General features: G+C 39.9%; 1 protein-coding gene across 2 annotated transcripts; it reads right to left on the bottom strand.

Moving 5' to 3' along the window:
- Positions 1 to 3,035: 3,035 nt before the first annotated feature.
- Positions 3,036 to 25,639, bottom strand: nudt4a (nudix (nucleoside diphosphate linked moiety X)-type motif 4a). Of its 2 annotated transcripts, XM_033634453.2 has the most exons (6): positions 25,499 to 25,639; positions 25,075 to 25,462; positions 14,430 to 14,540; positions 10,386 to 10,430; positions 10,028 to 10,115; positions 3,036 to 4,871 (listed from the first exon to the last, which is right to left on the bottom strand). In XM_033634453.2, the coding sequence occupies exons 2-6, from the start codon at positions 25,171 to 25,173 to the stop codon at positions 4,645 to 4,647; spliced, it is 570 nt and encodes a 189-aa protein (XP_033490344.1). In that variant the 5' UTR covers positions 25,174 to 25,462; positions 25,499 to 25,639; the 3' UTR covers positions 3,036 to 4,644. The 2 variants fall into 2 exon arrangements, with proteins under 2 accessions (XP_033490344.1, XP_033490343.1); XM_033634452.2 differs by having other exon boundaries at positions 25,075 to 25,624.
- Positions 25,640 to 26,222: the final 583 nt, after the last annotated feature.

The following is a 26,222-nucleotide window of genomic DNA, read 5'->3' as shown; positions in this document are numbered from 1 at the left end:
GGGTTTGTGAAGGCAATCAGAAGAATCAGACTAAGCACATTGTAATTCTCCAGACATTAAAAGGACTTGACTTCACATTTGTCAAATGCACTTGGTAATAATAGTGTTCTGGGCAGATATATTTGTGGCATGATGCAGTCTGCAGTATTGAACTCTGTCTTTCTTTGGTTGCCTTACATTCAGACAGAATTGTCAACTCATTAACCTACACTCCGTCTCCATCTTCAGTCTGACATTGCCTTTACACCAAACATACATTAGACAGCTGATTCAATATAAGAAATCCGGTTAAACACATTCTACTCAAAGCTAAAATCTCATTAAAGGTGTCTGCTTTAAATGTCTTCACATGGACAAAGTGTAAAAACATAATCACCACCAAATACTCCTGTTAATACTGAATTTTCAGTTGTCCTTAAATATATGTGAAACACACTAATGTCATGTAATTCATCTTCTCTGTGGGGTTGTTTTAGAAGTCTCAAGTGTGTATAAGGCATTGCTGTGTTAAGTCTTAGACTGTATGGCACACTGTGTTAATTCAACCTAACTTTTTATTCATTTATGCTAACTCTTACTGTTGAGTCACCACAGAGTCACCCAACAGTGATGGTCTACAGTTAGAGACAGGAAGGAGGAGGAGGCCAGAGAGAGAGTGGGAGGAGGGAGAGAGAAAGACAGATTTACAGTTTCGTTTCAGAAATCCAGCACCTCACAGCTCATTTTAAATCTGTGGATCATTTATTTCCACTTTCAGAGTCTCCATCTGTGCCTCGTGTCACCTGAATACTACAAAATAATTGTCATGCCTACTGCCTGTGGTGTTAACACCAAGTCAGTGATGTCAAAACATGTTTTGTAGAAGGCTCAACCATATTTTAAAAACACAATGAAGTGGCCTCTTACTGATACTTTCTAAGTATTGTGCAATTCATAATTAATGCGTGTGAACTAACACTTCACAGCATGAAATCCCATTTGAGATAAGAAGGACGAGGCCAGGAGTGAGAGCAAAAGAAAGATTTTCAATTGCTCTTCAGAAAACCAGCCTCACAGCTCATTAATCCTGAATAGTTTTCGTGGTTGACTGTTTGTTTTCTTATCTATTAGGCTATTTCAGGGATTTGTGTTATGTACGAATAGTGACTCTGTTGTAAACAAGGAAAAATTGTATGCCTCTAGGTGGAGGACGGCCCTTTGCAGGTGCATCATGATGGATTTATCATCCCCCTGTGTCAGTCTCATGTACAGTCAAGTAAGTCCTGCTGAGGCCAGTGTCCCCCTGACTAAACACCGACTGCCAGAACCTGATTATTTCTCACGAGTTGTAGTTCCACAGTGGGTAGACGACAGTTATATACAGTATATTGATTGTACATGTTTTTCTGCAGAATCACCTGATGATGTGTCACTTCCTCCTCCCAACACTAGATGGCAGACATGGCTTACTTAGGAATGGACAGATTTAGGGACTGTCCAAAAGTCTTTGGCTCCATATTCAGATGTTCAGATGTAATGTTGCATCACCAGCTGTTTGCTAAATTACATAATTGCATTTTACTTTTCAGTCAAACAGAAACAAGTTGAACGTATGTGTGTGCGTATGTGTGTTTTACCACACTGCCATGTAATTATAGTAACTTCATTCTTCATTATTTTAAATTGAAATGTAGTCACTGAAACATTCAAGGTCTTGCTAGTTGAATCAGATCATTGTGTTCACCTCAAAACTGTATTTATCAGGATCATTGTCTCAAATACCTGTGTTTCACCACGTCTCTGGTGATGGAGCTTTTTAGAAAAACACTGAGGCCTTTTAAGTTGAGTAGTATCTGACGTTATCTCTGTTGATTAAACTAGTTTGCTTGCTTCCATGCCTGCTGCAGTACACTGCATTTGTGTGTCAGTTTGTTTCATATCTGTCCACACATAGGCCAAGACAAAAACACATGTCCTGCATCAGGATGGAAATCTCAAAAGGAGAACATACTGGCTGTAGCTTTGTTGACAAAGAAGCAAGTGTTTCAATTTAGCACGTTTCTTTCATCAGTGATGACGTATCATGGTCATTTTCTGACAGTATATATTACATATTGTTCGTTTAAAGGAATACTTCCTCCACAAAATGACCATCTGTATATCACTTAGTCATGCCGTGTTACCTTGAATTTGTGAGGAATATACTGTTTTTCTTGCTTCCAAGGAAAAATGGCAAACATATTGATTTACTGATTGACTGGGGATCACGTTTAACAACAGTAAAACTATATGAAAACACCCGTTAACAAGCTCTCACACAACTAGTGCAGTATAATCCAAGTCTCATTTATCCAGTCATGTGCTCAGTGCTTCTCAAACAAATGTTTTATTGGAAAACCTGAACCTTATAACTGAACTGACAGTGAAACTTCCTGCTTTTCGTGGCCAGACTCCAATACCACATTTATATTTGTCAAAAACGGTTTCCAGGTTTTTAGAATTACATTTTCCTTATTAAAAAGTTTATATTCAGAGCCTTCCATATGAATCACATTTTCAAGCTCCTTCCACCACTGGTGTATCAGTGGGCTAAACTCAGGTTTCCACTGTTGTTGAATGAGCTGTTTTGCTCCCAGAGCGCAGAGCAAGCTGGCCTGAGCAATGTAATTATATATGATAGCTCACAGGTAACCCAAATACAGCGAGACAAGGGTCTGGTGTAATTGTTTTGCTGCAAGCCTTTGATATATAGTCAAATATACGAGACCAGAAGGAGTGGAGCCTGGGGCATAGCCACAGCTACAGCTGTATCCTGTTTTCTTGTTATGATACATAGCATGGAGCTCAGGTTTTTGTGAAGTGGAGTGTACGAGCAATCTTGAATTGAAGAACTCCATGTCTTACATTTATTGAACTGTTGTGTCTAGCTAAGAGTTGCTTTCAAAACCTCACAGTCCTCCAAGTGTAGTTATAAATGTTCACAGTATCCAGAACATCACCACAGTGAATTCTGAACTGAAACTAAAAGAGTTAAACTTAAAAGAAACACAAAATGCTGAAGGGAAGTTGTTTATTCTTCTGCTTGAAATAATAACAGCACCATTTATTAACTGGAAATAATCAGTAAAGTATATTTAACAGACCACATGTGGACTACGAGTTCACGTCTCAGGTGATCAACAGTCTCTGTCAACTGAGTATCTGCTGATATACAGACAGAATTATCAACTCCTTACACTCTGTTTGTTAGAGTGGGTGAATTTAAAGGACCCAGGCGTGTTTTTTCAAGTTTAAAGGCAAGTTTAAAAGCTGATATTTATGTGACTGCACCAATATGCTGTAATTTATTCAAGTTAAAGTCATACTATGCAGGATTTTCCTGTACTTTCTTCTTATTTCATGTGTTTGGGACGTTTATGAACGTGTACCCCCACAGCGCTCACGGTTTTATAAAAAAGGTAAACACCAGGGGACACAGCATGGAAAAAATGCATCGAATCTAGAGATCATATTTACAACAGTAACCGACAATCCTGCATAGCATACCTTTAAAGGTCCTGTGTGTAGAATTTAAGGACATCTAGCGGTGAGGTTGCAGAACTAAAACTTCTCCTAGGTGTAAAGTGTGTAGGAGAACTACAGTGGCTGACACTAAAACATGATAGGCCCCATCTAGAGCCAATGTTTGGTTTGTCCATTCTGGGCTACTGTAAAACAACATGGCGGACTCTGTGGAAGAGGACGCTCTCCATATGTAGATATAAACGTTTCATTCTAAGGCAACAAAAACACAACAATTCTCATTTTCAGTTGATTATGAACAAATGAAAACATAGTTATGAATATAATACACCATTTCTGCCAACAGATGCTCCTAAATCCTACACACTGCACCTCTAACAGTCTGATGACATTAACTATATGTAAAAACAAAAGAATGTTTGAAGAAGATTAAGTCTCCATTTCAGCGTGGTGGCTGGTTTGCAGATATTCGCCTAATCTTTATTACAGTGTTACACTGTTACTAGTGATTAGAGATGATACTGTGTGTACATGTGAGGAGGTAATTACAGGAGGAGCAATGTTGTTCACACTTATATCATAGCACACTTTGCCCTCAGCTCTCTTAAGGCAAAATACCTCACAAGACTTGAGTAATAGTGACGCGACATTTAGTTTTACAACCTAAGAGGGTCGTAACAATTCATAAAACACTGAACTGTTATAAATGATTCATACACACGAACACTACTCCTCTTTAAAACATCTTCCAGAAGAGCATTATTTGGCACAAAGTCACTGTGAGTGTATAACTTCCTCTAAGAGCAAACACTTCCCAGGACACCACCCAAAGACTTGCATGCACTGTTCAAAGACTAAACAAGACGTTTACATTGCATAAGCAGCACACTGAAAAATCCATCTAAAGCTGAACACTTTAAAGGGACACATTTGCTCTATTAGCTGGTGATAGTTGTTAAAAAATAAACATATAAAATCTTAAATACAGTTGGAAAACATTTTGGCACTCTCTCAAAATGGGTTTCAAATCAACTTCAAGAAGTCCATACTGTACATAATAAGAAGCTGCGTTAGTAATAAAGTCTTTCCCACATGTCCATCCTGATGTCCTCTCAGAAGAACTGCTTGCTGCTGGTGACGGTCCTATCTGTTGGCTCGATCCGAGCCCTGTGTGGGGCAAACGACATAGTGAGGCGTGTTGTTGTCCGTCATTTGGGAGCTCGGGGTGTTGCCGTTAGTCGGGCTACACACAGGACTGCAGGTGGGGTTACAGGTGTTTGTGAGCCTGTGTAGGTACTCTGCGTGGACAGGCTTGTGGCTCTGCAGCACCCTCATGGCTTCGTTAACTTTGAACCACTTCCTCTTCCTTCCTGTGGAAACATTCAAGAGAAGATGAGGACTGATGAACAGGTAGAGTTGTGTTGTTGTGCCCAGTGACACTTGGCCCGATTGATCAACAATTAGAGTAAGCGCCTTGTGGTTTTATGCTTCTGCCAACCTGTCAAGTTGCAGTTTTCATCCTTGTCTGTCCACACTCGTATAATATATGTAATGAAGACTTTAAAAGGATTTAAGAAAAGGTGCTTCACACACAATCAGTTTCAATGTAGACACTCAAGTTCAGTATCTGACCAAATGTCTCCCCTTCTGTTCAGTTATGCTGTTTAATGATGTCCAGGAACGTGTTTTGCAGAACATTATGATGTCCTTCCCTGGGCCTACCTCCTCTGTGGTAGTATAGGTAAGGTAAAGGAGGTTGTTCGGTTAGTGTGGGGAGCAGTGAGACCTGGCATTAGGGGAGTGTCTCTGGGACGCCAGAGATCACTGTCTAGCCTCCTGGAGGTGTCGTGGGACTAACTAGACGAAACACCGGTGAAAGGAGGTTCCCACCCGATGACCCCAAAGACATGCTAGTTATCACTGCTCACGGGTCTGTATAGTTAAGCCTTGCCATAATAGCTTATCGTAGGGCTTAGGAGGATTATTCACTGAGCGCTGATCCCTTTTTTTTTTTTTTTTTTTTTTTTTTTTTTATTATTAGAGCACAAACTTCTTGTGTTTATTTGAATTCATAGTGAGGTTGACCTTTTGGATATAAAATGTCATCACATTATCCTAGTAGACATTTGTGTGAACATTTTGTCATTATCAGTGTTTGAATTCCTGAGTTATGGCTAAAAACATGTTTTGTGAGGTCACAGTGACTTTGACCTTTTACCACCAAAATCGAATCAGTTTGTCCTCGAGTCCAACTTGCGTCACTTTTTTTTTTTTTTTTTTTGCATAGCAAGACACCTCATCTATAGATCAGTGGTTTGTACAGTCAGCTCTCTAGATACAGTTTTCCACCTCCAACGAGGAGCAGTGCAAAGCCTTTTACTTACACTCGTTTCATCTAGAGATAGTCCCATACAGAGCTCTGTCTGAAAGGGATACCAGAGCGCAGAGCAAAAAAATTAATGCATTAATTCTCGACTTCTCAGAGTGCACAGTTTTGAATGTGGAGAAAATTTTGAATATTCGCAGAAATCTTGTTTAAAATGCATGAGCTATTCAAGTCTGGGGCGTTTATAAATTAATTCAAATGAATGTATTTATCATTGACGTAGGTGCCACATGCACAATTTAAAGAGGTAACTTCCCCAACAAAAGACACAAGTGAGGACTGAAGAGGGATGCCTACATTAGAGCGGATCCAGCAAGAATAACAATAAATGAGAAAAGTTAATCCACAGGAGAAGATGCTTGAGAGCCTTACTGCATTATATTTCATCATATCTTAATATGTTACCATGGTGCCTGAATTTTGCATTTACATAACTACAGACATTTCCACCATAAACTGGTGCATACTGCCTTCTGATTGGTTGCTGTGTGTGATCAATAATGAGACCTTATTAAAGTATGAATGAAACAGGCTATTATTTGCTTAAATCACTGAGGTCAACAGGTTTATATCTGGGACAGGCCTTTGCACAAAACTGATGCACAGCAAAGATGGAAAAATATCAAATTTTTTATTTGAAGCAGTATGAATATTACTTATATAAATCAGGTATGAATCATTCATTTAATCTAGCTGTGACAGACAAGGCCTCAGAGAGAGAGAGCGTTATGACACCCTTTTTCCAACACTCAAAAATTATGTGAGTGGAGACCTGCCAGTAAATCTGAATGAATTACAGTCTCCTCTGGTGCTCATGGTTTCAGCAAAATTAACCGAACGATTGAATTGTCAAGAATCTAACTGAGCTAAAGATGTATAGCATTTCCACATTGACAGGAGTTTAAACATTCATATCTGTATAAGCTTAACAGCTACCTAACGTTAGCTTAAGTGGGTAGCCAACAATGCGGTTTTATACATCCAAAGAACTTCCATTAAAAACATGAGCTGCTTCGCAACCAAACCAGGCGTCTAATTGAGACAGGCCTTTATTTGTCAAAATGTGTAGCCACACCTGGTTAGTGAAAGGGACTGGGCTTCTAATTGAAGTTTTACGGTAAATATAATTTCTATTCACATGGCTTTTTTGCTCACTGGGAAACTAATGTTAATGATATTCCAACTGTCCAGTTTAATTAAATCTGTAATTTTCCAACATTAATATTCTGGGAAGACAATTTGCCTACATTTTTAAACTGATGGGGGGCAGTAAGGGACCTGGATAATGGGGAGGGGGGTGCTGGCCAAATAAAGGTTGAGAACCACAGTGCTAAACCCTTGTATAATGCCTCAGCATGGAGCTGCTCCACTTCCACATTTCAGTGTTTTCCTGTACTGAGCTCTTCTTGTTTGCCCTCGTGTATTTTGGGGTTTAACCAAACTATTTTTAATGAAACTGACGGATAACTGAGACGAAACTGCAACTGACATTCTGCTCTAAAGCTCTATAGCAGTGTAAGTGTGAGTCTGACTGAGCAGTGAGTGAGATTGCTCAACAGGCAAAATAACCTTAAATTGCTGAACCACAATATTATACAACAAACTCAAGAATAAACTGTTCAGCACATGTTGCTGCAGTAAAGTCAGAGTGAAGATGGACATTCCACCAAACGACATGTCCAGTAAACCATCAGCTGGGAGTTATTTCTGCTTTACTTCAAACCCATCATCTCCTCCTATTCTATTCCACGCAGCATTTTGGTGAAGGAATTCAACGTGGCCTGTGATTATCAGTGGGCGGTGTAAGAGGGGAGGGGTTCGCCCACTTTATGTTGACACCCTGAAGTACGCCACTGCTGGCCTTTCAGCCGAGAGGGAGAGTAAAGTGGACCAACTCAGCCCTCGCCCAGGGCAGGAGAGGACAAGTAAGGAGGGGGGCTGTAGTGAGTGATGATAACTGGAAAACAACTGGGCACAGCAAACACTCCTCCCCCTCGTGAACAGGCTGAACTCTATTTCTGTGGGTGAAGGGAGTAAATTGTCACAACCACTTTTTTCCAGGCCAGTTAGGAATAGTTAACGTTTTGAGCTGCTGAGTCCAAAGAGAAGCATTAGATTTGAAAAAAGAAAATTCAAAACTTGAAGGGCATTCAGAGACCTTTGCCGAAGCATATGCTCGGAGTTCTTTCTTGGCCCATCCACCAAGTTTCATGAAAATCAGGCAAGTAGCTTTGAGGCAAACTGAACTGAAAACACATTCCTCCTCGATGCAGGTAACACAGTGATCACATTACTGTACATAACCCACATTACAGGCAACATTAGAAATTTTACAGTGACCACGTGCACACTAATATTCCACTATCATTCATTCTGAAATTGATATGGGTCATGTAAAGAGCATAATCTGTTTGAATATTCCAAATAAAGCCTTTTGCCAAATGTAGCATATTCCCGATTCAAACGTGGGATGTGCCAATGTTATGGACATGTATACAGCTCATTTGAAACACGTCTCAGTCAGTTTATTTACTACCATCTGTGACACACAATCTCTTGCCTGTTGACGCTCAGCTTTGAGTTGTACACAAACCAGCTAGTCAACAGTTTGCAGGGCTGATGTAGAGATGCATGACCAAAAGAAAGAAGGTCAGAAGGAGAAACTCACCTACTTTTAAACATTAAAAAAGACTTGGATATCAACAGGTTTTTGGATATGTGGAAATATCACAACTCTGACCTTTTTAATAAGGTGGTTGAAGGAATGAAAGAGGGAGGCTGTGTTTGCACGGTTGATGATAAAATGGAAAAAATCCTATTCTGACACAAAGAAGAAAAAAAATAATTCATGTTTATTTTACCAACATTACTATTTTCATTGCCTTATTTTTAATTTATTCAGCTTGCACAAAACTATAAATGTGTGCACATATATTATATTTAACTAACTGTTTAGTGGTTCAAAGACAGTTAGCACAGTATAACCAAGACCTGCATATAAATAGTAAAACAATTACAATGTGCACTGTTCTTACATGGCAGAAAACCTGTGACACTTTGTCATATTTTAATGTGATAAATGACACGTTAGGGCACATTAATATAAATATGCATGGCTGCATGTAAGCAGGAATATTAGTGGAGTATTCATTTTCAGTAGCCAAGTGAACAACTCAGTAGGAATACTGTCATTTCGGGAATAAGGGCAAAAACGGAAATGTTTTTTGTATGTAAACATAGTCAGTGATGGAAGATATGGACTGCACCTTATGACTAATCTCATTATCAATTATGTTGATAATATTATAAAATGTCAAAAAATACTGTAAAATACTCATTACAAAATTCTGAAGCCCAGGGTGGCATCTTCAGATATGTAATTTTATCAAGCCTACTGTCTGAAATCTTCAAGTTCAGTTTACCATCAAATAAAAGAAAGAAAAGCACAAATTCCTCAATGTTGAGAAGCAGAACCAGAAAATGTTTTATCTTGAGAAACGACTTAAACAATTAGTGGGTTATTAAAATAGTTGCAGATTAATGTTTGGTTAAGTGATTAATCACCTCAGCTGGTGTAGATTTCAGGGGGGGGCGCAGGGACACTTGCCTCTCATTTTTAGGACATGTGCATTTGTCTCCCACAAAAGAATTTTTTTTTTATGAAACTTTTCTACCATAACTTAAGGCAGAAACAGCACACATTAGTGCACAAAAATTCACCAGAATGCAGCAAATGAAGTCTTTGACCCCCAGAGTATCAATAACGCTGTGGAGCATACATGCAGTTCATTTCAGAGGACAAATTGTTGCTAAATTTTCTTTCGGTCAGTATTTTAGGACTGTAAACACTGCAGATCGGGTGGTTTGACTTCACAGATAAGTATGTGTCCCAGTTTCTCAGTTTACAGTGATGACTGGAGGCCCCAGCAGTATGTCTCAACCGTCCACCATCTCTGCCGCCAAAAGGACGGTATATCACTTCTGTGTGTCTTTAGGATTGTGCACAGAAATATTATGATCTGTGCAGTAATACGATTTACACATAAATGTAATGCCTACATGTGTTATGTATGTTGCATGATTTATTTAAAACAACCAGTAATAAACAGGAGAAAGTGAGACTTGAACATAAATGCATACCAATGTTGACAGAGTCCTCCCAGTCTTCCAGTGTCTCCGTCACTATGAGGGTGTAGACGTACGTCCTGTGCTTTCTGTCTTTATTTTGCTGCAAAGATTTGGATGAAGACATTGATTTATATCACTGCAATAAACCGTGTCAATGCAACGCAAGCAAAGCTTTTATTTACAACAGAAGACACAATGTCAACACAGTACTGTTCCTTTTTACAAGAGCAAAAAAAAACTATGTAGGCATCTTAGCATGATAGCAGGGCTACCAGCTAAGTTGATACAGGACTTAAAAATGTGTTGCTGTCATGTATTTTTTTGCCATGTGAGAATTTACTACAATTTCCCATGAGTTTGACAAGCTCACCTCAAAGATCCCGAGTAGTCTGCCAAGCTTTCCCTTCACACCAGCCTGCACACACATGAAGAAAACACATCAAGTGTCATTCAGCACATTTACATTTGAGTGACCACACACTGTTTTATATTACTGGTACTAAACATTACATGATAATCATTAAGTAGATTTTTTCACTCAAGTTCACAGGAACTGATATATTTCTACTAACAAAGCTGTCACGGTGTGATATTTTCATACAGCTGCAACACAGTGAGAACACTCGACCTGGTGTTAGGAAGAGCTGGTTCTGTTCTGATATGTATGCTAAGGCTAATTCAGCATCTTAGAGGTGAGCAGGCAGACCATAACTTAGTCCAATGGACAGGATGATGAGACGAGGGGGCTTAAAGGGAAACTTCAGTAATTTTTAACCTGGTTTTGTGTTAATGACACTAACCATTTTTTTAAAACTGGTCTAGTATTGAGAGACACTGCACCAGCCATACTGGTGAAAGAGACTGCAGCGTAATCATTCCTAGATCATTTTATGCCCATTCAGAGTGTTTGTTTTTGCCACTGACAGGCTCAGATTGTTATTAGAAGTGTGTGACAGCATTAAGGAAAGGACCTGACAGAGAAATTAAATGTTTTTCTGTGCCTAGTCTGTTTATTTTTGTGACCAAGTCTCGCTCAGTGAGGACTCTTGTTCAGAGATGAGAGTTGACTTGTAGCAGAAAAACAAAGGTGGAACATTAGTGAGAGCTGAAGAGAGGAGTGCCGGGAAGAGTTTGTTGTGCTGGGAGTCCAGAAAGCGCAGCTTAGTGATATCTAGATTTTCAGTGTCAGGGATAAATATTAAGCTGATGTGGACAACATGGAAAAGTCTGCAATATTTCAGAACGAGACCTCTGCTCAAGCAAGTATTAGCCTGTCAGTGGCAAAAACAAACACTTTTGGATGTATATTGTCCGTAGGGATTACATTACATTACATTATTTTTGCTGCAGCAGCTGGAGCGGTCTCTCAGAACTGGACCAATTTAAAAAATTGTTGTCTCTGTTAGTAGACTCAAAAACATAGGAAAATGGCTTCCAGGTTTAATGTTTCCCCGTAATATCAGTCAAGATCCATTTCTGCTTACACACAGTTTGTAATAATTTACTTTCAAAAGACCACGGCCACTGGATTTAGCCAACCTGGGGTCGGAAAACCCACGAGGAGTGTTTCAAAATCAGTGTGGTCACGAGATGACCAGTGGAGTAGAAAATAAGCAAAATCAGCTTTACAAAACTATGTTTCATTTTCATACTGGACACTGAACTTATCACATACTGGTTTTAACCTCTTCAGGGTGTTGAAAAAATATTCCAAATCACTCTTTAGTTTAACTAGTCACAAACCTATAGACTACTACCTGAGATGACAGGTCACAAGCCACTAGACTGCTTTGATCCCCACCTTTTTTTATTACAACAACAATAAAAAGATACTGGTAGCATGTAACATAGACTTTTTGTTAAAATAAATAAATAAATAAATCTCCCTGTTGCAGGGTGGGAGACACACAAAGGCACGCCAGGAGCTCATGGCTTTGTTCAGCCCTTGCTGTGTGGCATGTTTCAGACTTTACATCTCATTTTAGAACAGCCAAGACCACTGAGGACGTCTCGAACACCACAACAGACAGAGACAATTGCTGTCTGTGTCCCAACTCCATACTACTTACTGACGGTACACTATATTATACTTGACTTTATAGTATATCATTTTTGCATTATAAATGTACAAAACATCCACATACTTCAAAATCAACAAATAAAAAGCAAAATGTTTTTCTCCAGATTTTTTTTTTATGTTTGTGGTATGTTTTCAAAGATCTTTCTGAAGCATTTAAAACCACAATTTGCAATTTATTTTAATTTTGTGCAGCTGTAAGCAGCTCCCCAATTTCCTTTGTACATAACTGTGTGGTAAAATCAATATCACGCTACAAGAATAAAGCGGTTTTCAGTATGCATGCTGTTAACTCTTTAGCATGCTGTCATTTGGTCACTTTTAAACATAAAAGACACTCAAAAACTGCTTAATTAAAACTAGTATGTAGTGTAGAATTGATACACAGCTATCGTCTATGGTAAGGTGTGAGAAACCACAAAAGATTCTTCACATTTACATATTTTCCAGCACTTTTGTCGAAACAATATTTTGATCATTGCAGTGATCATACAGCAATCAAATCTGAAAATGGCCTGACAGGACGGACAAATCTCACATCTGCATAAATTAAAACTATCACATCGACCCTTAACTTGACAGCGGGGTATTAACCATGACGTTTTGAATTGTTAGCTTGCTCCAGCAGTTGGTTTGCAGCTCATCTATATTCAGGTACATATCTGATCTGGGAGGCACAGGATGTGGGTAACTGGAAACCCTTCCCAAATGTCACTGCCATACTTCAAAACTGTCAGCACGCTACTATCCAAGGCAGAGGCTCACAGCATACTCCACTCCAAACACTCTGGCCAACTACCAGCAACCCCCTTTTACTAAACCACAGAACAATCGACTGGCAATTTATGTCTCATTTCCAAATATCTCCATCCCCCATCTGCATCTGGCTCATAAAACAGTGGGAGCATCTCATACTGTGACCAGTGTTGACACGAACCTTCCAGAGTTGTTGCTATACTCACTTTGTAATTATGATAATAATTTGTATCTCTGCCTCTAGCCTATCAAAATTAATTGAATATAAGCATAAACTGTTTTTAAACTATGCAACACTGACCTGTCAATAATGCCTTTTTTCCTAGTATTGCAAATGTAACATTACAGTGGTTTTACAGACTCTAATTGCATTACCAACCACAGTGACTTCTCAGCCTGCTTTATGTTTTTTGTCAACGTTATCATCACGCGATGCAGGCCTGCATCTGAGTTTTAATAACTTTTCTTATGATGCATTCACATGCTTGTGGGAAGTTCCAGCATCTAAGTCTTGGGAAGTCAGCTTCCACATGAGAGACCCTTTACTGGAACAGTGTGTAAGATTAAGTGGAATTGAGCAGTGAGGATTGCAGACTGCAACCAGCTGAAACCTCTCCTGTGTGTCAAGTTTGGACCCTGGTTTAGGATTACTTCAGAGGTCATCATTAAGAGGTTTTTACCAGAAGCTGAATTATCCGCAGAGGTCTCTTAATCTCCAAAACAAATGCACCAAGTGATTTAAACTGGTAAAAACACTGGATAAAGCCATTTCACGTTACAAATCAGTGTTTCTCTGACACTGTATGGCTCATTGTGGAGGGGCTGCTAGCTACAGTGGCTGACATGAAAACACAAATGTCCCCATCTAGAGCCAGTGTCCGGTTTGTCCCTTCTGAGCTGCTGTAGAAACATGTCAGTGCAAAGGCGATATCTGTGGAAGAGGACCCAGATATAAACTCTATAATTCTATAGTAACAAAAACACAACAATTCTTATTTTCAGGTGATTATACGCTTAAGAAAACATACTTATTTCTGCCAATTTATCCCCCTAAATCCTGCACACTGGACCTTTAAACACATGGCATGACCTAGTTAACAATATCCATTGCACAATATCCTTGTTTACTGTTTATCTTTTACTTTAATTTTATGACAACTTAACTTGTGAAAGCAATGCTGTTGATCAGCCGACTCATTATTCACACGCTGGAAATCCCCACGGGTTGAGCTCATCAACATAGAGGTGTCACCTGACTTATCATGCAGCATTATTATTACTTTGACCCCCTAATAAATAAATAAAGCTGATAAACTAGCAATCAAGCTCAAAGTAAAGTCCATTTTCACAGTAGAACAAACTGAAAACAGTGGCTCCCTGGGAGATAGAGAATCATCGTGATACATACAGTATGCTTTGGAGCAGTTGTGTCATGTGTATGCGATCTGTAGTTAAACATGCAAAAAACCCCTACATTTGATGGTTGCACTGGCTACTTTAAAGTAGAGCAAACCATAAAATGTAGAAGAACAGTTGCATGATATTCATGCCTGTTTTCTTCCCTTTAGTGGATGAGCTCACCTCCTCATACACCTCCCTGACGGCGGCCCCACACGGCTCCTCCTCAGGCTCCATTCCTCCTCCTGGCACAATCCATTGGTCTGGATGACGACTGCTGCTCACCAGTAGCACCTGCCAAGGAGAAAGGCCTTCGTCAGGTCTCTGCTGCTGAGTCTGGAGTGCCAAAAACACGCCAACGGCATGCCCAAGTTTAGAGTCCGACACCACTTTAGGTGTCTGGTGGCGGCTGAGTTTGGTTGCTAGTCACTCGGCAGGATGTGTGTTCAACATCTCGCGTGTCATGCCCTTCATTCACTTCATTTACTTAATGCAATTTGAGCGCGGTGTGAATTGGGTTGCTGAGCATGTCACGCTCTTTGCCACATAATTAAAATAAGTGAATGAGAGTAATCTGATGTTCCCGCATTAAAAGCACAACTGCTTTTCTCTTACTGTGGCTGTTGGAGTAACATGATGTTTGATATAATTTCCCCAACACTAAAACTTAACTCCCTTTTCCTGCCTGAGACTTTCACAGTCTGAGAGGGGAGCACAGGCAGATAGAATAAAACCAACGTCTATGAGAAATTCGTAATATTTTAGGTGGACTATGTAAAATAATACAAAATAATTGAAAGTACAGTTTGCAGGATTTTGGGAAATATATTGGCAGAAATGCAATAGTAATCACAACAATGTTTTCATTAGTTTTTAATCATGTGAAACTAAGAATTGTTGTGTTTTCATTTCCTTAAAATGAGCTGTTTATATCTACATATAGAGTCCGCCGTGTAGTTCTACAGTACCCAGAACAGACAAACCAAACACTGGCTCTACAAAGTGCCATTCATGTTTCCGTGCTAGCCACCATAATTCTCCTACATGCTTGGCACATGGCGAAGTTTTAGTTGGCTGCAATCTGCAACCTCACCCATATGCCACTAAATCCTACACAGTAGACCAGGGATTGACGATCTTTTTGATATTAAGTACCACTTTTAAATTTACTTGTCAATCAGTGTGCCATATCGATAGAATGTCAACCCTTTGCTCGATAAAAGCTTTGGCGTGTCTTCACCCTTCATTGTCCGAGGCATTGGTTTTAAGCAGCAGAGCTCCTCCTTTACAGTCAAATCACAGTATCTTGCCATGACTGCCAGACAAAGTGTATGCCATTCACATCCACGCTCTCTTAAAGTACAATTTCATAAGCTAATTACAATGGTTTCCTTCAAACTAGCTGTCTGCTGCACTCTGTTTTCTGACATTTCTTTGATGCGTCATTCAACACCTCTAGCTGAGATGAAAATGTCTTTTATTCTTGATTTTACTGTCTCTTTGTTTGATGAATCATCAAACAAAATCTCTAAACTACAGAGGAAAGCCTCCTTATTATGTTTGCCATAAGTGAATGTAGGGATGTCCCAATCCAGCTTTTTCACTTCCGATCTGATACCGATATTACAGCATTGAGTTTTGGCCGATACTGATCCGATCCAAGCGTGTATTATACATATTCACTTATTTTGTTGTCAGTCATGTTAGAAAAGGTTTGATCAAGCAATATTACTCTAACAAGAACAACTACTTAATCGGGTTAGTTAGAATGATCCACAACAGTTGGTATGAGAAACTGACCTGTTTATTGTTAACAGGGTTAAATAAACAAACTTTAAACTTGAACATTAACATTAAATAAAAAATATAGCTGGTTTGCTTTGGCTGCTTTGGCCCCTTAATAAATAGAAAATAAATCAACACAAGAAATCTTTAAAATGTCTAACACTGAAATTAAAATAGCAGCAAGACTCCACACACTTGTGCTTTGGCCCCCTAATAAATAAAAAATAGATTAACACCACAAGACATTGCTGACATTTAACAAACAATGCAGCCTTTCCTTTTCAGTTATTTTTGTAGTGTCAGTGCCAGCCTGGTGCTGCTGTTTCCTGTGTGTCTGCGTGCTGGCCTGGTGAATTGATAGTAAGTGCTGGAGCAGATCACTGGAATGGACTGCTTGAATCGCGGAGCACTGGGCTGGCCGGAAAACCTGAATCGGACTATGAGAAAAACTGGATTGGAGTTCTGGATCGGCATTTTTCCATGCAGTCCGATCCGATGCCAATGCACGTTTTTTGCTAATATCGGCGGCCAATACCGATCCGATAGTGAATGACTTTCCAAATTTTGCAAATGCAATAAGTAATGCCATGACTTGCTTCAGTAGCATGATTTTTAGCAGTGGCAAAAACTTTGAGGGTGTTTTCTATTACTCATTCATTCATTCATTCATTCATTTTCCATAACCACTTGTCCTGTTAAGGGTTGCGGGCTGGAGCCTATCCCAGCTGACATTGGGCAAAAGGCGGGGTATACCCTGGACAGGCCAGACTATCACGGGGCTAACGCATACAGCTGACAACCATTCACACTCACATTCACACCTACGGCCAATTTGGAGTCACCAAATGAGGGAGGCATGTCTTTTGGACTGTGGGAGGAAGCCGGAGTACCCAGAGAAAACCCACGCTGACACGGGGAGAACGTGCAAACTCCGTGCAGAAGGGCTCCCCCACCCTAGGTTCAAACCAGGACCCCTCTTGCAGTGAGGTGACAATCCTAACCATTGCACCACCATGCCTTTTTCTATTGTACAGTCTTAAACTGATGTTCAGCACTTGTCATTTGGTAAACAATATTTTCATAACATAAAATATACACAGCTCAGACCCTCTGAAACACAATACCCCACTCTTCTGTCCACGAGGGCTGGAAGCCCCAGACTTTTACTTTAGCTTTCTTGGCTAGCAGGCCTGCCATCTTCTAATGAGCCTGCTCTGGCAGTGCTATTGTTTTTCCACCGGCATTCTAGGAAGAAGGTGATGGGTACTTGCCAATCAGAGGCAGAACAGGGCGGGTCTTCACAGAATGTGCGTGGCTATGACAGAGGTAATTTGGAACGCAGATGAAAAGGCACTTCAACATTTTCAAAAAAACTCTCTTGCCTACTCATTGCTAATGTGGCACTGATTAAGCGAATGCATACCAATGGAACATGTGCCTGAGGATACTGACCCCTGCACTCAACTTTTAAATAGTACCATAAGCAAAAACCTCAACACTGAAAACAGATGAAGATAAAATAAAAACCTCTCAGTGACTCATTTCAGCCATCAATGGCTTATCAAACAACAAACAAATGATTAGTATTTAAAATCAGACGACAATAAAACATTATAAGCTCCAGGAGCTATAAAACATGACAAAAAAAGATGATAAATCACCATTCTAATCTCACATAATCAAACTAAAGCCACACACTATGTTTAACTGACCTCAAACGCATGCAGTTTGATCTTTTTAGAGCACAGTGCCCCGCTAGAGATGCAGTCATTTGACCTTAAACCCTATCTGGCATCACTGACCCACATTAAGTTCACGTGTGAATACTTCCTGAATCCTTTTGGACATGTGACGTGTAAGTAATAGCTCTCTTGACAGCGAAGAGTGATTAAAAACTAGTGCCAAAAATAAGGCGACACACTGCATTTTATACACTATAGGCGCACACAACTGTTCCTGCAGAGGTTTCCCAATGTCTAGATGTGTCTGCGTTCTTCCTGTGACTTGATAGTGGAAGCATGACAGATTTGTGAAGAGCACTAATGATAACATCTTCACTGCTGTCAAAGGTGGTCTCTATTGCACTCAGAAATTACTGTGATGAGTGAAACTTCACGCTGTGTGACTTGGCTTGGTAGTTCAATCCTGTAAGCGGGTCAGGAGTAAGATAAAACCCACAAGAAATATCAGGACTCAGACAGAAATGCACTTAAACATTATTTTGACAGTCTCGCTGTTCACGGCTTATTCAGTCACCAACCTCATGAATAAGTACACTATTAAACTACGGCCTGAAACTCACAAAGAGCTCCTGTTTACCTGTTTACATGATTTGGATCACTGATATAATTGCTTTAATGTATGTGGAGGTTTCTGTGTTGCATGTACAGACTCTCTGGAGAGCACATGACTTATTCTTAACACAGGCAACTTTGTAAATACTTATGTATGGGTAATAGGCCAAGTTAGAGGGTACAAGGCATTTATCTGTCATTTAATGTCACATCCAGTGAGCTGAATCTGCAGTAGGCTCTTACTGCTAAAACCTGGCTGCAGGGTTAGCTTAATCACTGGTTCTCTACCCTACTCTTTATTGTGCCTTTTTATATTAGGAAGGTGTTAACTTAAAGCTACAGTAGTTAACTTTTATTTAAAAATAAATAAATAAATAAACTTTATCACATTAGCTGAAATTGTCACTATATCCTGACAGTAGTTCGAGACAAAAAAGATCTGGTTCCCATGCCTTCTCCTGGTGCTCCTAATGGCATTTGCAAGAATCTACCACACCTGAACGAAAACAACCAATCAGAGACGGTGTCAGTCACTGCTTGTGTATATGCTGCACACACGGCAAAAACAAGTTCACAGAAGAAGACCGATAATGGTCGCTCTTTCCATCGTCAGTCCTCTTCTGTGAACTTGTCTTTGCCGTGTACGCTGTTGTTGACAAAAGGAGAGATGGGCAGTTTTCTCAGCAATTACGTTTGCAAAGCTTCTGCTGAAGCCGCATGTTGAATAAAGTGATCTTAACTGAGTGAGTGGGGATTAACAGCTGGATTGGAGACTTCTCCTGGCTCTGATTGGTTGTTTTGATTCAGGTGCAGTCGATTCTTGCAAATGCCATTGGGAGCACTAGAAGGTGCCAGAGGAGCAGGATTTTTTTCACAGATTATCTGTGTCATGTACTACTGTCAGGATATAGTCACAGTTTAAGCAAATATGACAAAACATTATATTTATGAAGTTTCTATCCATTCACAATTCTCTCTCTATCCCACTTCCACCACTGTTCCTTCTCCTGGTTAGCCATCGTCGCTACGTTCTCCTCCAGCCATTCATGTCGCTGCTGCCAGACTTTAAATCTGTTCTCCTCTCTGCTCCTGTCAGCTGTCATTTTAGGCAGAATTGTCGCACCGTCCTCCACCACGTTCACCTCCGGTCACTTTATCCAGGCCAAGCCCAGGTCAAGCTCATCAAAAGCCCACTCCTCTTCACATCCAGATCCTCAGCTCCTTCTTCATCTCATCACCATCATCACCACCACCAGCATCTACACTCCACAGGGGGGATCCCTAATCTATTATGTCTTTACCACCCTCCTGCAATAGATGACGATGGGGTCTCATCGCCAAAGACTCTTCACGTTTCTCATACTTATGTGCCCATATAAGTCAGAACAAGTCTCTCCTGATTGAAATAAAAGTTACCTATTGTAGCTTTAAATGCATGTTTCACATTATGATTAGACAGGTATTTAATTATGGACAATTAGTTAGTTGTTTATTAAGAAATGCAAACTATAGATGCCAAAGGATGCAAAAGGACAATGCAACCCTGAAGGCGATCCTGCACCTTCCCACTTTGATTTCTTTAATCAGTTATGTTGCAGAACTTTAAATTATCAATTTCTCTCAGCTAAACTACAAAACAGTCCTAATGGATGTTTTCACACCCCTCGGAAGTTACCATGTTTTATTGTCTCGCAACATTGAGTCAAGACAGATTTCAGTTGACGCCCTGTAATGTCAAAGTGAAATCAGCTCTCTCCAAACATCATATAACGTCCAACAGGAGTGTTACACTGTATGTTACATTGATTCGGTGTAAAGTGTTTGCTGACTGATCATGAGGCCGTAAATTAATAGCTGCAGGGGATCAGAGCAAAGCTTCATTTAAATCTCTGCCCCATAAACTATCTGTGCAGGGCCCTGGGGGCTGTAGAAACACCGGTAGCCGTCTCATTGACACAAACGCACACAACACACACACATGCATGCGCAATTTCACACTAACGCTGAGTGAAACACGTAGGCACTTCCACGTACGCAGTTACTCACGCACACACACTCGCAGCCAAAAGGCTTTTCAAAAACCACTGGATCAGCAGTCGCCTTTCTGTATGAAAACAAAAGGGCTCAGTAGAGGAGGTTAATGACCCCAACAGACACCACACACCTCAGTGAGAGCTCAGAGCGGGGGACGAGCTTTGACTGTGCATGTAAACATCAGCTTAAACTGATCAACATCTGATGACAATTCAACTAAGATACTGTTGACAGATATAACACTCATATTAAATTGTTTGTTGTTTATAATACTCTCGTCCTGCAGCTTTAGCATCATTTTCAATCTTTGTTGCTGTTGTGTTACAGACAGGATACTTCAATACTGATTACGGATTTCCAGCAGTGTGATGACATTAAAACACACTGTGCAACCACTACATATTGTCAACATTAATTACTCTGAGTAATTAAGAATAATACATTAACTAAATGAGTTATTGCAGTTCTTGTTTTTCATTTATAAAAGGATTTTGTTTGATGTAAAGCATAAAACTAAAACCTATTAGAACATTTGCACAGATCATATTCTTTTATTGATTGTTTTTATTATTGTTGTTTGTTAGCTGAGTTGTTTATTTATGTTGGATTTCTCATTAATACGTTTGTATTTAATACAATGAATATAAAAGATAATTAATAATAAAATAATAATTTTGGGAAGGTTGGGGGATGCCAGGGAAAACTTGGCCAAGGGTGCGGAATGTGCTAGGTCGTGCACTGCTATTTTGTTTGTGATTTTACCTACATCTCTGATATAATTTGATATCTCTTGTTAATATAAAATTAATAAAATTCTGCTTCCAACCATATTACACAGCTAAAATCCCAAATTTGATTATAATTTCATGTTTTATTGCTAGCTTGCCCATTGCTTATGCTGTACAAGCTACTCATTAACCAGAGACATGTTTCTTATTTACACAACAATGACTAACCCTACATGATATGCCAGCTACAGCAACTAGGATTTTTTAAATTATTATTTTATTTAAAATGTCCTTGCCCGGGAAAAGCGCCATTGAGATTAAAAATCTCCTTTACAAAGATGTCCTGGCCAAGACAGGCAGCAGCACATACAACATGAAACAGTTACAGACAAAAACAGAATTCACCACATACCAAGACATCAGGTAAACAAATCTTGGATCAGTTAGTCAGTTAGTTTTGAAATGATGCAAAGGCAGTTCGTGGATATCTGTGGATATAATAATGTGTTGGGACTGAATATTTCACTGGATTTAGATCATCTGGACCTTTGAGAGTGTGTGAGAAATTAAATTGGAGCTGCGTTAAGTGTGTCAGTCTGGATAATATGGATCTGTGTATGATAACACTTTATATGTGAGTCATAACCGTTTGGTTTTTGTCCGACAGAAGCGTTTATTGAGCCTGCTGTGGTGGCTGTGTCTTGAAATGTTCAGTACTAATGGCACTACAAGGAGCATAGCTTTCCAATTACATATCGTATGAGTAAACCAGTTAATCAATAACATATACAGCAGCTGTTTAACATGTCATTATTGTCAAAAATCACCTTAGAAGGGCCCGAAGGCAGGCCATTGCATTTCTAACAGTTTCACCTTATAAATAAGGACATGCCAGCGATTAGGTCTATGGATGGACAATACATGCAAGTCAGCCCAAGCATATAGGAGGCAATGGTGAGTGAGGGCCTTGAGATTTGTGTTGACCCTCAATGCTTCATGGTATAGAGTATCTAAGGGGTGAAGACATTGAGAAGATACATGCTTATATAAAACATGACCACAGTCAATCACAAGCATTAAAGTAGCAGCAACGAGTCTTCTTTTTTGCATCAAAAGAAAAGCAAGACTTGTGATGATAACACAAAGATTTAAAACACAGCATGCAACGATGTTGTGTTCCCTCAAATTAAAAGGTTAAAATGGACAAAATACATTATTTTTCTGAGAACAAACAACTTTATCTCATCCTGACTGATATGTTTCTGCAGACCCACTCCTGTACTGCTGGACCCCAGCTGACATGTTGAGGAAGTGACTGTAAACCAGGCATGCAGCCTGGATAGTTTACCACATGAAGTGTGACACATGCAATCAAAGCCCAGCAGCATCAAAGCACAGTGAAAATGAAGGATGAGATCAGCATGGCATGTGATGTGAGACCATTTCATCATCCTCCAGTGCAATCAACAGTAATCTAAGTGACTTTTAGCGTATGTCAGCACAAGAGAAGAGAGACTGCGATGAAAAGCAACAGGGAGAGAGATAGATGGGGAGGAGGAGGAGGCGGAGGAGGAGGAAAGCAAATCTGTCATGGAACAGCAAGTGCCTGCACCTTGTTTCTATAAATTGCAGCTGATAGGTCACTCGGTGTTTCGCACACAGTGTAACACTCAACCCCCAACAGCCCCCTTACGACCCCACTCCCCCTATCAAATGTGGTCCTGAGATGGGCTGCCGTCACTAGGCAGACAGGCTGTGATCTAGGACAACCCCTGCCCCCAGTGTATAACTTCCTCCATACTGACTCAGTCTTAATTACAGTACTACACCAACTGTAAAAACCTTTGGTAGCATCAAATTAAAGTAAGATATGTTCTGGAAAATGCTTGCGTTTTTTTCATAGATACTGGTTCAGCACGCTTAAGAGCTTATGTTAGTTGCAGGGTGAATCTAATTGGAGCCATATTCAAAACTTTGTCATGCCAGCGTGTATATAGGCCTTCTTGAAATTCTCTGCATAGGCACCAATTTCAGGGGGGATGCAGGAGATTCATCCTCCTAAATATTTGGAAAATTAACACCATAACTTAATGACAATAAGTCTTTGACCCCCCCAAAACAACCCTCCCACTTCATAAACATATGCCCTTGGCAGGCTGCATTTCATCTTAGTATTTGAGGTAACATTTGAGGGGTTGCATGTTGCCTCAGCAAAGGATTAGTGATCATAAAGACCTATGTTGATAAGGAAAGTCCCCTGTACAATAACTTCAGCTAATGCCAGTGTATGTAAGAGAACGCAAATGTAGATGCAGCATTTTATAATGACAGATGGTATTTAAAGGCTCAGGTGCGTGACATACCGAGGTGGCACTCATGTTTGATTGCATGCAATATTAGACCTATGAAATACATCTGCGGTTAAAGCACTATGTGACCAATTCAAATCTTGAAGGGTGGGCAAGTGATTTGGGGGTTGCTAGTTTGGAAGAGTTGTGGACAAAAGCCCGATTACTGGTACAGTCTTCCTCAGTTTGTGCTACACATGGACTTTTAAAATTTAAAATATTGCACAGACTTCACTTATCAAAAAAAAAAAAGCTCTGTAAAATGTATCCAAATATTAGTCCAATCACCAGCCTCACTAGCCCAAATGTTCTGGCACTGCCCAACAGTCACAACATACTGGCAAGATATTTTTCAGTTGCTAGAGTAGAGTTGTGGATCCTGATCCACTGACTGCACTCTTTGGTATTAAAGGTTCTGATCTTATGTTAAACAGCTCCCAAAGTATGATATTTTTTGTAACCCTACAAGCATGTTGACTGATATAAGAAGTAAACACAGGGTCCTGCCCATTCTGCCCTTGTGTAGGATTGGATGCACCACCTGCATTTGGGAAAGACTGAACTCTCCCTAAGAGGGTGTGCAAACAAATTCTGTCAGATCTAGCAATCCTTTATAGACCACTTTGGAAAAGATGCACCAACTTCTTCCCCTAACTAGCCCAGATCCCCCATTTTTTAATGTAATTTAATTTTTTTCTATCCATCCATCCATTTTCGTAACCGCTTATCCTCTTGAGGGTCGCGGGGGGCTGGAGCCTACCCCAGATGGCATTGGGCGGGAGGCAGGGTACATCCTGGACAGGTCCCCAGACTATCTGCAACCTAACCTAACCTGCATGTCTTTGGACAGTGGGAGGAAGCCGGAGTACCCGGAGAAAACCAGAAGGGCCCCCTCCTGGAACCCTCTTGCTGATACAATACAAAAACCCACAATTGAGACAAACCTAATGGTAGCCACAAAGTAACGACAAACATAAATACATGAAAATAAAAACAAACAAGAATCAGCAATAGTTGTAATCACAACCAGCACAAGTTTACAAAGTGTAGTCCTTGATATGCTTATTCTGTTATATTTGATACCCCATTCATCTAATGACTCTTGACCTCTCTTTTTTCAAGTATATTACTGTTAAATTGTTTTAAATAGAACATTTAATTTTATGTGTAAATATTATATTTTGCTTTTTCTATACATGCATGACAAAACACTCTATTTCTGATTGCTAACTTGTTGAATATTTTCAATTTTTTTTTGTATCAGAAATTCTATTTTCAATCTTATATTACTGCCACTGTTTTACTTTGAAAACCCCAATAAATAAAATCTTAAAAGGGTGCAGGTCTGTCAATGACAATACCTCAGCCAGCACCGTTTGTTCAGCCAGGACACAATGAGGATGCCTTGTCTGTGTGAATTATGAGTTATGTGGATTTCCTCCTGGACAGGAAATGAAAAGGATGGTCTCCTGCTGAGGGCTGTTTACTGTGAGTGCCAGCTTGTTGTTTAATAGGTCAGATATTTTGAGTTTCAGCCAAGTTATGTTCACCTCTGCCAAACACCTCATATACAGACACTGTATTAAAGTGAAACTCAGTCATGTGTGTGACATGTCTGTGATAGTTCAGCTCATCTTACCTCGTCCTCTGTCTCGTTTTTAAAACACAAACACGCCGCTCTTCTCTTGAACCCTTCACCGTCGTACGTCCTGGTCTGGTTGGGCTTGAACTTCATCATTTATGTCTGCAGTCGTCGAGTGTGCGGGAAAATGTTAGGTGGGAAAAAAGGCGAAATTCTGTGTTGAAGCAGACGCTGAAGATAAAGCGGTGTGTCTAAAGAAATACTCCCAACTTTACTCTTCTTCACGCGGTCCCAGTCTTAACGTGTGTACCAGGTTCATTCATTCCCGGGCAGCGTCAGACAGCTTGTGGTCGTATATTGCAGCTACCATGGTGGTTTAGTGCCGCTGTCAACACGCATGATTCAACAAACTCGCTCCCAGCTGTGGCCGCTGAGCTGCTACCAGCTGACCTGAGAGCTGCGCAACAAGCTGCCCGTCCACTCCCACGTTACACCGAGTTTCATCATTAACGAGACGATTAATAAAACAAACACGGGTCAAGAGTCTTCAAACAGCTGCCAGCTCCACGCGGGGCTGCGTCGTAATCATTGAAAACGGCGCGTGTGCATAATGGCTTTCTCGGAACTGCAAATGCTGCTTTCAAGTGCCGCTGCTCTGATGTTAGTTTGGAGATAATTTGAGCGCCTTTTCCTTTGAGATACAGACAAAGCAGCTCATTTGGAAATAGCAGTCCAGCAAACATAGGCTTCATACCATCCTCCATCTTATATTTCCAAGATTCAAAATTCAAGAAGTGGGTTGTCATATGTACAGTAAAAATACAAACTCAAAAAAATGATTAAAAATAGTAATAAAATTTGAATGAAAACCATATTTAAAAACAAAAAAGATGATGAAGCAGAAACAAAGGACTAAGTTTAAAATCTGAGTTTAATAATCAGTAAACCTCTTTAAAATTCCTTCTTTTGTCTCCCGTTTCATACATAGAAAGTAAATTATTTTAAAGGGGGGATTTTAGGGTGTCTGCCATGTCCACTTCTAGATAAAGGCCTATGGAAACAAAAGCAAACACACCCCAAACAAATACATAAATAGGCAAAAATACATTTATCTTTATTTTTAGTGAGGAAATACATGCTGCCTAAACTGCTTTAACTCATATATTTGGTTACTAAACTACAATTAATTAAAAAAAGTTGGATTG

The sequence above is a fragment of the Epinephelus lanceolatus genome, chromosome 5 (assembly GCF_041903045.1).
Source record: "Epinephelus lanceolatus isolate andai-2023 chromosome 5, ASM4190304v1, whole genome shotgun sequence".
Lineage (NCBI taxonomy): Eukaryota > Metazoa > Chordata > Actinopteri > Perciformes > Serranidae > Epinephelus > Epinephelus lanceolatus.
Note: the sequence above shows the minus strand (reverse complement) of the source record. Positions and strands in the feature narration are given on the sequence as shown.

Bases quoted from the DNA above. Each gene is read 5' to 3' on its own strand.
- nudt4a (XM_033634453.2), bottom strand. From the start codon at position 25,173: ATGATGAAGTTCAAGCCCAACCAGACCAGGACGTACGACGGTGAAGGG. The intron at 10,116-10,385 runs GTGAGCTTGTCA...AAATCTTTGCAG, and splicing joins GACTACTCGGGATCTTTGAG to CAAAATAAAGACAGAAAGCA. The intron at 4,872-10,027 runs GTATGCATTTAT...ATGTTTCCACAG, and splicing joins GGAGGACTCTGTCAACATTG to GAAGGAAGAGGAAGTGGTTC.